General features: G+C 41.3%; 2 protein-coding genes and 2 non-coding genes across 7 annotated transcripts in view; 3 read left to right on the forward strand and 1 right to left on the reverse strand.

Annotated features, from left to right (window-relative positions):
- SLC44A5 (solute carrier family 44 member 5) overlaps nucleotides 1-13,095 on the reverse strand; it is an 86,943-nt gene that overhangs the window by 49,013 nt on the left and 24,835 nt on the right. For 3 of the 4 annotated variants that reach the window (XR_014933093.1, XM_015870851.3, XM_085512470.1), the window contains exon 1: nucleotides 8-218. The exons of the other annotated variant lie outside the window; for it this stretch is intronic. Coding sequence is in view for 2 of the 3 variants with exons in the window: in XM_015870851.3 (XP_015726337.1) it covers nucleotides 8-44 (37 nt within the window). In the remaining variant the exon portion in view is untranslated. Of the gene's footprint in view, nucleotides 1-7; nucleotides 219-13,095 lie in introns of those variants that run through there. 4 annotated transcript variants of the gene reach the window in all.
- On the forward strand, nucleotides 111-12,769 carry RABGGTB (Rab geranylgeranyltransferase subunit beta). Its single transcript, XM_085510806.1, has 11 exons — nucleotides 111-590; nucleotides 676-1,006; nucleotides 2,228-2,658; nucleotides 3,450-3,557; nucleotides 4,184-4,381; nucleotides 5,983-6,088; nucleotides 7,230-7,282; nucleotides 7,394-7,504; nucleotides 8,477-8,602; nucleotides 9,359-9,508; nucleotides 10,363-12,769. The coding sequence occupies exons 1-11, from the start codon at nucleotides 111-113 to the stop codon at nucleotides 10,501-10,503; spliced, it is 2,235 nt and encodes a 744-aa protein (XP_085366932.1). The 3' UTR covers nucleotides 10,504-12,769.
- On the forward strand, nucleotides 3,672-3,754 carry LOC116653807 (small nucleolar RNA SNORD45). Its single transcript, XR_004308275.1, has one exon. It is a non-coding gene; the product is annotated as a small nucleolar RNA SNORD45 (small nucleolar RNA).
- Nucleotides 5,151-5,235, forward strand: LOC116653806 (small nucleolar RNA SNORD45). Its single transcript, XR_004308274.1, has one exon. It is a non-coding gene; the product is annotated as a small nucleolar RNA SNORD45 (small nucleolar RNA).

Raw genomic sequence — 13,095 nt, forward strand, 5'->3', positions numbered from 1 at the left:
TGCTTACCGTAGGGAGGCGCGGAGGCTTCTCCTTTCCTCGCCATCGTCCCCCGGTGCCCTCCGCGCTACAGTAGCCCGCCGCTCAGCGCACTCTTTGTTGCTGCGAAGGCATGAGAGGAGGTGGCGGCCGCGCAGCCCCGCTCCGCTCTGTGGCTGGAATCGCCGCCCGCGCCCCGCGCCGACCCTCCTGTCCCGCCGGCACCGCGGCCGACGCCTGCGCCGAACTCGCGGGGGCGGTGCCCGAGCCGTGGGGGGGCGGCGGGCAGAGGGGGGCGCCGAGGGCAGGCGCCGGGCCGCAGGACGGCTGGGTACAGCCCGGTACAGCCCGCTGCAGCCCGGTACAGCCCCGTACAGCCCGGTACAGCCCGGTAGAGCCCCGTACAGCCCGGTACAGCCCGGTACAGCCCCGTACAGCCCGGTACAGCCCGGTACAGCCCGCTGCAGCCCGGTACAGCCCACCACCCCCTGCCCGGCCGCTCCGCTCTGACTCCGCCCGCGTCCAGTCCCGGTGGCAGCTCCCGCGGCACTCGAGCTCCGCGCTGCCGCCCGACGCCGGGCGATGCCGGGAGAAGCGCTCTGCCCTGCGGGACGTGAAGGGCGGCCGCAGGCTCGGCTCGGCTCTCTCTCGGGCCGATCACGCCACCGCCAAAGGGGAGGAGATTCTCCTCCGCCCAGCCGTGCCCTGAGTCCAGGGGTCTCGTCACGGCGGTCCTGGAGCCGCGCTCTGCTCCGACCTCGGTCCCGTCGCATCACGAGCGGCTGCGGGAGGAACTTCCCGCCCCGGGCACCCGGCGGAGCTGTCCGGGCCGCCGTGCTGAGCCCGCAGAGCGGCTCCTGGTTCCTGCGAGGAGGGGGCGGGAGCTCGCAGGGGCCGCGAAGACCCGAAGCGCTCAGACGCGTGGATGTGCCCGCACAGATCCGGGATTTCAGCCTCCCGATCGACAGAAATCTTTGCACTTCAGTTCTGAGCGAGGCCGTTTTCATGATTCTGTCTACAAACTGAGCTGTGATCATAAACTCAGATCGGTTCCGACAAATGCAGACTACTTGCCATTAACTTTCCACCCACTTGTTTTAACTGAATGAAGCAATGATCATTTCAAGAGCAAGTAACCTGTTTGCTCAGATTCTTGTTCAGTGGTGGCTCCATGCACTCTTTCCTTCCTTTTTTTTTTTTTTACTTTTTACAAAACTTCTTACCAGCCATTCTTATTGTCTCCCAGTTCAATTTATTTCCTCCTACACTTATTCCTATTTGTATTTCTTTTGGTCTATTCCCATTCTTTATCCCAGTTACCTCACATGGCTGATTTCAGTCCACTACTGCCTCAGACTGTGTCCACATGAACAGTTTGGTTCTAACGAGTGCAGTTTTGAGGTGAATCTCCCAGGTTCGCCCCTGTTGTCCCTTAGTGCTTTGATTTACAGAGATTTGAAGGCATGTGAACTGAACTTTGGATTAAACTAACTAGAAGACATGATCTAGGAATGCACCTGAGGTGCTCCAGCCCTTCTTTAGGGGTATGCAGTGTAACCCAAAGCCAAAAGCCACCAAAACGCCTTGTAGGTCTTGGATCCAACCGTTTTACCCTCCAATTCATTGGCACTGGTCTGCACTATTTTCTGAAGAAAGGCTTCTAAGAATCTCCTACAAGGAATGGCTGAGAAAGTTTGATTTCTTAAGTCTAGAGAAAGCTCTGAGGAGACCTTATAGCTGCCTTCCAGTGTTTAAAGAAGGCCTATGAAAATGATGGGGAGAGACTTTATCTGGGAGTGCAGTGACAGGACAACGTCACTGTCAATGTTTATAGGATTATATAGTCCTATGGTCTATGGATTATAGACTTGCACCTTATATGACCTATAGTCACAGGTCAATGTTTATAAATAAAAAAGGGGAGGTTTAGTGTGACAACCTGGTTAAGAACTGACGTACTTAGAAAAAACAAAACAAAACAAACTAACAAAAAAGAAGCACTTATTTTTGACTGTCCTTCACATGCTGGCATAATATACTGTTTCTGTTGGATACTCTTAAGATCCTGTTCCAATCCAGTATGATTTTGTCTCCCATATGGGTCTGAGTCAGTGTTCGTAATTCATAATACAGTCATATCGGTTTTAATTAGGAAGAAAAGTGGCTTTGTTGTTGCTCGTTCGTTGAAATAACAGAGTATTCCTCACCCGTCCTGTGCTAATTTAACTCTTAATTTGCTTTTCCTTAAAGACAACGTACAGAACCAGGAAGCTTTTCTAAACCGCTGCCGTGTTTACCACGACGCACAACAACACGCACCTTCAGACCGCACACGTTACGCGCGCACCCTCCCTTTCAATTCAGCGTTCGGCTGCGACGAGCCCGAGCGCCGCAGCCGCCGCAGGACCCAGGGCTGCCCAGCGCCCCGCCGGCCGCGGTGCGGCACAGAGGAGCGTCGCTCCAGGTCGTGCAGGCGGCGGCGGCCCGAGCTGTCCGAGCTGTCCGAGCTGTCCGCCGGAGTCCCGTCCTGCTCACGGCTCGGTGTCGGGCCGGACGCGCGGGGCTGTGGGCGCAGCACCCGGCAGGCGGATCCCGGGCAGCCGCAGCGAGGCCCCGTCGGGCGCTACTTATTGCCGCGCCCCCCGGGTACCTTCCTCTTTCTGGGGCAGGCGGCGAAGATGGTAGGTGCGGTGCGGTGCTCCGCGTGGGGATGGCGGTGGACCAGGCCCATCCTGTGCTCCATCCCGTACTCCATCCTCCTTGTCCCAACCTCCGTGCTCGGTGGGTGCGGTGCCGGTGCACGCTGAGGGCCGCGATGACCGTAATGGCGCTAGTTCGAGGCCCTGTAGGCCCGGAGCTGTGTCTGCCGCTGTTCGGGCCTGGCTGCGGTCGGAGCCGAGTGCGGAGCGGCGAGGAGAACTTGCCGCGTTCGGCCTGTCCGCCCCGGCCGGGGCTGCGGCGGGTCCGGGAGCGCACAGCGGGCGCGGCCTCGTGGCGCGTGGTTGGGGCCCGTCGTGTTTGAGTGCGTCGGGGGAAACTTTGTTTTATTTAGCGTTACTTAAGAAACAAAACGCTACATATTCATACACATATTGTGTGCCTCCGGTGGCGCAGTGGTTAAGGACGCCACTTTGCAACACTTGAGGCCCGGGTTCGAATCCCCCTGTGGCGCAAGTGGTAGAAGTGCTGCTCTGCTACATGAGGTTCGAGTCCCGGGGGCTGGACTCGATGATCTCTAAGGTCCCTTCCAACCCGCACAAGACTGTGATACTGTGTGATACTGTGATATTCGTGCTCATTCGCTATGTAGGATTTAGCCAAAGTACTAGTGAAGTATAGAACCTTGACATACACAGAGAAATGTCCGATTCAGAGCAGTCAGTTGCTGCAGCGAACATTGGTGGAGACGTTCGTGGCTGCTGGAACTTGCCGAGCTGTCTGTGTAGCTGATGCCTCGTTGGTGCTTTCACAGGGGACGCCACAGAAGGATGTTATAATAAAACCAGATGCTCCGAGCACGTTGCTTTCAGAGAAGCATGCGGACTACATAGCATCGTATGGAACAAAAAAAGACGATTACGTGGGTATCAGTTTTGCTTCAGCACAGCTGTGGTTTTATTAATGGTACTAGGAAAACTTACTTGTTCTGTGCAGTCCAAAGTATAAGAGGAGGAAGGCTTTGTTGATTTCTTTTGGTCTGTGATGGCTTTTGGCATGTATTATCTGAGCATAAATGTGAAGCTTATCATTTTAGCTCTAGAATTACTCTGAGACCTTGGAAATGAACTGCTAGTTATGCCTTCATCCTCCAGAATGCATGAGTAGAACTATAATCACATGTGGGTGCTTACTAGGCAGCACACTGAGGTGCATTGCAGCATTGCCCTGCGAGTACTGTGTGTAAGGAGTGCTTCTGACTGTTGTCACTTGTGTAGGTGTGATGGAGCACATGGCAAATGGATTTTATTTGGTGAGAAGCATCGATAACTGTGTATCTGGGGGGGGGGGGAATTTAGTATATGTAGGTATACGTGTACATACGTGTGTTTTTATGTGCACACATGCATAATACACAGAGTAAGGGTGACTAATACATTCTAAGTCATTTATGGGATTGAAAATATTTGATGTTACAAACTGTGTTTCCGTTGTTGTACTTCAATGGCATCTTTATCTGATGATGAACTAAAATAATGCACTTCTTAGGAGTACTGTATGTCTGAGTATTTGAGGATGAGTGGTGTTTACTGGGGGCTGACAGCAATGGATCTTATGGGACAGCTGCACCGAATGAACAAAGAAGAAATTCTGGCATTTATCAAATCGTGTCAACATGAATGTGGTGGAATAAGTGCCAGCACAGGTCACGATCCTCATCTTCTGTATACCCTGAGTGCTGTCCAGGTAAAACTGATGTAGAAACAGCCATTTGTGAATAATGATATTGATGAAAGCAGATATCACTTCTAATGTTCATTTAATGATGAATTTGCTTTCTTGATAAATTTTATAACACTCCTCTTGAAATATTTCTTAGCTATAGCATTTACTGGAATTTTGCACAATCCTGAACTTCGTAAACTTTTCTTGGTATATATGTTCAGAGTAATTTTATATGTGCACGTGCTCCAGAAACTTGATTCATATTAATAAATACGCATATGTGTATGCAATTACTATGTACCGTAACTGTAATATTAGATAAATACGTGGTTTATATTAGTGTGTGTTCAGCGTGTTTACATTCTACTATCATACAAATGGAACATCATAGTAGCCAGTTCTTGTTATGTTCCTCAAATTTCTTTTATTTTTGTAAACTTAAAGTAATATCAATCTCCTAATCATTTCTTTATTTGATGTTTACTCCTTCCCTGAGAAAAATGAAGTATTTTCAATTGTATGTTTTCATCATAGCTGTCTCCAATGTAGATTTAATGTTTCACCATCTAGTCTGTTTTTATCCTAGTTCTTGCACAAACTGGGGTGGAAAATAACATGGAGAGACTGAAATGCTTCTAAAGAGTTGCTTAATTGATTACAAAGTGTATCTCTTATTGAAGCTCGTGGAAGAAATACTTAAATGGTGTTACAAATAAATTAGGTTTTAAGAAGGAAATGTTGGATCTAAGGTGTTGGGTTTGAAATATTCAGACAGGAAAATGTTTTCTTGGGTCAGTGATGATTGTTGGCATGTATTATCTGATCTAAAGGTGATGCTTATCAACACTTTAGCTCTAGAATTACTCTGAGACCCAGGAAACAAAAATTTCTTTAGGCAGCAGGCTTTGAGCTTTTCCAAACACTCCAATCAAATTCCTTTTGTGAAGTCTAATTAAATATACAGAGAAGGAAGACAATTGGAGACCTAAATTTTATGAGGCATATAGCTCTTAGATTAATACTTCATATTATTAGGAGATATCTTTATGTCAGCAGTGCACCTCAGTATGTAAAGCTGAAAAGCATTAGCCATTGCTGATGTGAAGTTTTTAAATGTAATCAATATGTCTTAATGAGTGTGTGTGTCCTCGATTCACAGAATCTGTATCACTCCTGGTAGACTAACTGTAAGTGGTATTAGTTACCATTTGCTTCACTTACATGTGTACAAATAACAGTGCACAAACTGCAGATTTTAAATTCTGGAATGATTTATTGCAGCACAGAATTCACCCATAATCAAATCTCTTGTTATGCATAATGTGCATGTAAAAATAAAGAAGCCAGATTATGGCTTTGAAAGGAGAGCTGGAAGTTGAAAAGCAATAAAACATAGAACAGCTCAACAAGAATTGTCTTCATTTTCACTTGAGACATTTTTGGTTAGTGATAGTTGAATTTTAATGGGCCTAATCTAATTTTAACAAAACTTAACAAACAGGTACCAGTCAGAATCAGTTAAATGAACTGTCTAACAAATCTGGACTTGTATTTTATTTGTTACTGAAAGACTTAAATAACCTTTGTTTCTCTTTGATTGTTACTATGGTGTTCTCTTCTAGATTCTCATCTTATATGAAAGTCTCCATGTTGTTGATGTAAATAAAATTGTTGAATATATACAGAGCTTGCAGAAAGAAGATGGATCATTTGCTGGAGACAAATGGGGTAAATTTTAGATTGTAAAAATATACTGATTTTTGTTGACAGATGTAAGTCTATGAACTTAAGTTTTCTTGGATGATAGTTTTGCTTGTTTACTGTATATGAACACTTAGTTCCTGAGTTGTTTTTAAAAAGGAAAGAAAAAACAAGTAGTTTTGTGAAGGGCAAACTTAAGTTTTCTTTCCCTTCGAAATATTCTAAATGTTCTAAGATAATTCCTTTAAAAATTTTTTTAAATGTCCATCTATTAGAGAAAAAAACCTTTGGGCACTTGTGACTAACAGTACTTTTGTATGTTAGATGAACTATTACTGTTTCTTTTGCTTGCTATTTCACGGCCCTCCTATGATCTTTATCCCATGAAAGACTATGAAGGGCAGGTTTCACTACATGGAAGTGAGGAAAAAATACAAGATTTTTTTTCTTACTCATCCGTATCTGTTAATACTTACTTTTGTTTATGCAAGTGAGTTCTTTATGAACAAAGGTAGTAGTTTTTAAGCTGTAGCATAACCATTGAATCAGTAAAAATAGTTTTTCCCTGTGGAAAGCTTCATTTGATAGAAACTGTTGTGTCACTTGCTTTTCTAGTAAAATTTATCAGGCAGTATCATGCTCAGTATGTGTACACTACTGGAAAGCTAGTGATATCTTACCTTGTGCTTTAGGAGAATCACGTTATGAAATTTGTTGAGAATCAGTCTGCTGAAGGTTTTTTGGTTTAGCATCGAGGTACAAATGTGCTGAATAAAACTTGAAATTCAAGTTACTCTTATCTAATAACAAAAGTGGCTCCTAGTTCTGCTCAGGTATCAAAGAGCCCAAAGCATCAAAGGCTGACCTGATTTAGGTGTTCTTCTATTTGTTTTAAATCATCCACTGCTCTGCCTTTATCCAGTAGGGTATTACAGCTAAACTTTTATATGTAGCTGTTTGCAAGTTACTGCTAGTTGAGCTGACTTGAATGCATATAGTGAGTTGTTTGCTTTTTTTTATTGAGAAATAATCAGTGGATTGAAAAGTAAGCTGTATGGCGACATTTCTTGTTGTTGCTGTTTTTACGTTTGTTCCATATTTCAATGTTGATTTAAATGTATTGTTGTTACTAATGAAAATATTTCACTTCCTGCCCTCCGTGGTTTAGGAGAAATAGATACAAGGTTCTCCTTCTGTGCCGCAGCAACCCTTGCACTTCTTGTAAGTCCCAAAACATCACTTGAACAAATAGTATTTTTTTCATTGGTGTATAGCTGAAGTTAACCAACTTGGCTGAACGTAAAATATACTGGTTGCCTTTTTAACTTGCAGGGAAAACTGGATGCTGTTGATGTGGGGAAGGCAGTAGAATTTGTTTTGTCCTGTATGAACTTTGATGGAGGATTTGGCTGTAGGCCAGGTTCTGAGTCACATGCAGGACAGGTGAGTTTTATTTTATATGGAAATATTTAAAATTATTAAATACCACAAGGTACCTCTAAATGTTTGTTTTTTGGCATCAATCAGTGATGTCAGTTGATGGAACCTTTCTTGTTTCAAAAAAGACAGTTTCCAGTCTTTTAGTAAATGAACAAATAGGTGGACTCATCTGGGAAGTTGGTTAGGAACTCAGGAGGCTCTAATCTAGGAAAGAAAAAATAAATAAGGGAAAAATTTTTAGGACTGTTTCAGATTACCAGCATGATCTGAGTGACATCTAAATAGTGGTGCCAGTAGTTGGTGTGAGGTTTTAAAGAGTTTGGAATTGATATTAATATAGACGTTGGAAAAGAAAAACATAATTGGGGGAGGGAAAAAACCAAAACAAAAACAGTTGTGATGTGTCGCAGTGATTACCACAAATTCTAATGAAACATGCAAGTGAATTGTATAATATGTTTGATATCTATCAGATGAACTGAGGAATAAGTGGCAACTAAATCTTTAATCTCTTCAACTGCAAGAATTAGTTATTTGATTAAAGTAAATTATAACAAGTGGTGACTACCTGTTGCGTGATCCTCGAGGACCCTTCCAACACATGCCATTCTGCAAATATACATGAACATAGGCTAGTCACAGAGCTGTCATAAAGACCATGTCTGACCTTTAGAAAGCAGTTTGAGTGTTTTGGCTTGTTTTAAAATGAACCAGCATTGCTCTGCCTTTTCATCTTTTTGGAAATCTTAGTCTAGTATCTAACATCAGTAAGAAGTTCTGTAATTACTGCAGCTCTCTAAACAAAAGCAACTGTGAGATTAATGTCTGCCTTTCATGGAAAAATGAAATTTGGCTAAAAGGTGAAGTGTGCTTATTTTGTATCCTGTTTGCAGGACTGTTTGAGATCTTCCTGAATTTAGTCTCTTTAACTGTTTAGTTTTTAAATACACAAAACATTTATGTCTGTAATTTTAGATCTATTGTTGCACAGGATTTCTGGCTATTACAGACCAGTTGCATCAAATAAACGTTGACTTGCTGGGTTGGTGGCTTTGTGAACGTCAGCTCCCTTCTGGAGGTCTCAATGGGCGACCGGAGAAGGTACTAGATGGCTTATTCTGTTTCAAAGCTTAATATATTTTTTTCTGGAATACAGTGTTACTTTGATAAAATGCTTAGTAAACTCCTCAGGAGATTCAGGCCTTTGTTTTGTTGCAAGCACTTAATTTACAGTTCATGGCTATTTGTAGTTTGCCTTTGTTTAGGAAAGTATGTGCACTGAAATATGTCTTGCTGACCAATTCAACCAGTGTCCTGTTAAATCAGGCTTTGAATATTTACTGATGATGGGAATGATCTCTTCTGTGGGATTTGTACAAAAATTGTTTCATTTGATCTGCATCATGTGTATAATAGTGTTTTATGTTACAGTAAGAAATTGTGTAACTTTGAATAATCCCCACTGGCAAATAAGCAGCTAATCAGTATTCAAAAACATTTAAAAAATTAACTAGCTTTCTTTCTTTCTTTTTTCTTTCTTTTTTTTTCTTTTTTTTTTTTTTGGATATGAAGCTTGTTGTCTTTGCTCATGAAGAAGGTGATGTAGATCTATAACTTGTCCCACATGAGATGAAGGTTGTTTCAAAATAACATTCTTGTGGTCTTGTCTTTTGAAAATGGCAAGAAGTTATCTAAAAAGAAACTGCATTCAGAAACTGCTTCCTGTACTCCAGAGAAGCATTGTTAGTATGCAGCGATGTTATGATAGCACAGCTAAGAGTTAATAGAATCACAAATAACTTTGTAATGTCATGTTAACGATGAAATCAAATAATACTCTGCTTCTCTGTTTGCTAGTTACCTGATGTATGTTATTCGTGGTGGGTTCTGGCATCTCTGAAGATGATTGGCAGATTACATTGGATTGACAGAGAGAAACTGCGTGGCTTTATTTTGGCTTGCCAGGACGAGGAGACTGGAGGATTTGCTGACAGACCAGGAGATATGGTAAATAAACTTCAGTTAAGTCAAGTGTGTGTAATAGAAATTCTCAACATGTTTGAATGTAGCACGTGATCTAGATATTGGTGTTTTGCAGAACTGCAACATCTGCAGCTGGGAAGGAATGAGGTAGAGTTGCTTTAGAAGGCCTACGTAGGAGGCACATGCAATTGTATGTTGCATCTGTGCTGTAGCAGATGACTTTAGTGTGGGATACTGTCCCCATAATGCATACCACACTTTCTCATAAGACTGTATGGAAGATCTAGGTGAAAACACTCACAGTTCAACAATTTGTAAGCATTTAGAGACGGACAAGTTAAGTAGTCTTCAAATCTCCCGGTGCTTTTGTCTGATCTGAATAATTCATGAGTAAATAGAACAGTTACACGCCACCACATAGATCCTCTCACTGGCACTGGTGTAAATGAGGAGAAAGCTTTTGTGATGTTATGAAGAGGCGGGTGATAGTAATTTTCAATTTGGCTGATAGAGTGCTTATAGTTTAGTTATATTCTCTATGGTTTGCAGCATAAATAATTGAGATGTACGGGGTGGTGGACTAATAAAAGTATTATGTGATCTCAGTGCAGCTACCCTTGAATGCATGGTTGCTTATTTGTGAGCAGTTGGAAAATGCTGGTGTAACATCCAAGCAGAAAGGCTGAAGTGGATTATAGTATTGTAAGTTGTCTTGCCTGTGGGCTTATACCAGCTCAAAAGCACAAATGGAAGTTTGAGCAGTTACAGTGTTATCTTGAGAGACACAGGCTTGTAGTTCTTATGCTAACAAACAGGCTTCCATACCCATGAAAACTGATTGTTCTTTTGGAAATGGACATAAAGTTTCTGTCTTCCAGGTGGATCCATTTCACACTTTGTTTGGAATTGCTGGACTATCCTTACTGGGGGAGGAACAAATTAAGGCTGTCAATCCTGTCTTCTGTATGCCAGAAGATGTCCTTCGAAGAATAAATGTACAGCCTGAGCTTGTGAGCTAAATCTCATGGAGACAGCAAGTTGCTATACCCTCTTGGTTTGGTTTTACTGATTGGAAGTCATCTTTGAAGCTTAGGATATTCTTAATATTTTTCTTTGAGATGTGTTTACATTATTACAGTAAAGCAGCAACTTTACTGTGGTCTTTGTCACTTTGTGAACTGTATTGTAACAGGCTTGTTGTAGTATTCTGAGTGTAATATGTTCTTCAATTGTACATAAGAGATGTAGAAATGTTTCTGATCTGTATCTAAGTATATGGCCTTTTTTTTTTTTTTTAATAACCAGATAGAAACAGCATTGTGAATAGCTTTTTTTTTTCTTTCTTTCTATTCCTGCATTGTCAACCATGGTAGCATCTATCTTTATGCAAGCATGTTTTGATGGTGTATCACACAGCACTTTAGGAGAATACAGGAAAAAAACCACCCAACTTAAGCCATGCACGTAATGCCAAACACTTCTATGTGTAATTCTTTCATGCTTGACCTCACATCTATATACTCAGATGAAAGCTAGTTCTTTTGATAGTAATCGTTACCAGTGAAAGCAACAAAAAATATGATTTCTATTAAATACAGGAGTATACTTCAATTACTGGTGAAGTTCCTTTTGACAAAATTCCCGATAGTTGAAATGGAACATACCTTGAGTGTATCTACATTGAAAATTGCTAATGTTAATCATTCTGGAGAAATTCTCCATAGGTATGCGACTTGCAGCTGAATATTGTGTTGTATTAGGTGGGTATGAACTCGGTATGTAACGCAATAGGCTTTCCCGTGCTCAGTAGTGCATATGTATGAGATGAAATAGGAGACCTATATAAGGGACTCACGCAGTCGAATAAACACCATTTTGCCTCTCACCACATTGGTGTAAGGACCAGCGTGTAACTTGGTCGGGGCCATCAAAGCACCTTACTGAGGGACGTGACTCCAAGGTTATCAGATCAGGTAACAATATAGTGCTGATCGTAAGTTTGTTGCTGGACTAAAATTCAGGTTTTGCAGCTTTTAAGAATAAAAATTGCCAACACTTTGAGATGTAATTGAGGGTTAAATTAGCCATGGAAAACAGTCATCTGAAATATTAAATCTTGTCTATTCAGAAGCCCTAAAACTGTATGTCACTATACCCTCCTGCATGCAGTCTTAAACAGAGCTCTGCTTCACAGTAAAATGTAGCTGTGAAGGGGAAGAAGTTGTCTTTGATAATCTCTGTATGTATACTTAAAAAAAAGGTCTAAAACTATTTCAACACTTTTGATCACCAGCTGGTTAGTTTTATCCAACCCATTCATCTTAGAGAAAAGGCACAGTGACTTTCTGGGAAATTCAGAGACTGTTTGCTCAAATATAATGTGTGGGGGTTTTGTTTTTTTTTTTTAACCTTTAGATTTCCAAAAGCTTTTAGATGATGATTTAAAAAAAAAAAAAAATCAAAATGGTTCCCTTCTAATGGTTCCATTTCCTGGTGAATTATTTGGTCAAAGCCTGGAATTTATTTTTTCAAGATTTGGAATTAAGTTAAGGTTGACTTTTTGTTGAGTATGGGGGGAAATGGGAGCACTGATTATAGTTGGTTTTTGTTTTTTGTTTGTTTTTTTTTTTAAATTTGTAAAAATAAAGTTAAGAAGAAATAACCTCACATTCTGGGTTGTTTTTGTAAGTGCCACTTTTTTTATTCATAGCTTCTTTAGCCAGTGTGTAGGGATTTGCTATTTTTTCCATGTTATATAGAGATAACGATATGGTTTGTAATTTCTGGTTTAGTATAGACTGAGACATTCTGGGAATTAAAATTTGGATGATACTTCATGAAAGTGTAGAACACTGTGGTCTGAAATCCTGATAATGTTATTGGAACTTTTCTCTGAATGAGGACTGGTCACCTTGATTTAAGATGTAATTAATAAAGATCATGTTATGCAGATTGCAAGTTAAAAATGAGTATGTGTTTGTCCAAACTAAAAGCTTCTAGAATTTCTCCTCCATTCTTTACCTCTTAATTTATTATAAATATTGTGTACACATATAAAAAAAAAAATCAGCTTTTCTTATACAAACAAAAGAACACTTCAGTATGTGATTTTTGTTGCAGAATACATTGTTAAAAATCTCCTGTGTTTTTTGTTTTTTTTAATGCTTCTTTCGATTTATTTTTTTTAAAATTTTTTCCCTGAGTTTATGTACTTGATATGTTGCAATACTTTACCTCACAGCCTTCAGTTACTGGTCCTTTATTAAAGGCTTTCAGAAGTTTGTACTTTTTTATCTGTGCAGTTCTTTGTATGGAAAGGTCCTGACACTTTCTTCATACTTAAATCTTCATTGCTGTAGTGTGGCTTCCGGGCCAGGTTAAAGGGCTACCTGGGAAAAATCTGCAACCATTCTGTTAGCTGCTACAACCACTGTCAAGGGTAGAGACAAGGTGTCATGTTTGTGACAGCCTGGTTAGACAAAGTGTGCGTTATGATTTATGAACATAAGAAATGGGGGTCATGGGGAAGATGTAGCTTTTGTTTCTGTTTTTCTGTCTGTGCAGTTAGATTTCTGTCTGAAGAGAAGGTCTAACGCCATCTTCGAGTTGTT

Source organism: Coturnix japonica, chromosome 11 (genome assembly GCF_054131305.1).
Source record: "Coturnix japonica strain WE chromosome 11, WE-NBRP24, whole genome shotgun sequence".
Classification (NCBI taxonomy): Eukaryota; Metazoa; Chordata; class Aves; order Galliformes; family Phasianidae; genus Coturnix; species Coturnix japonica.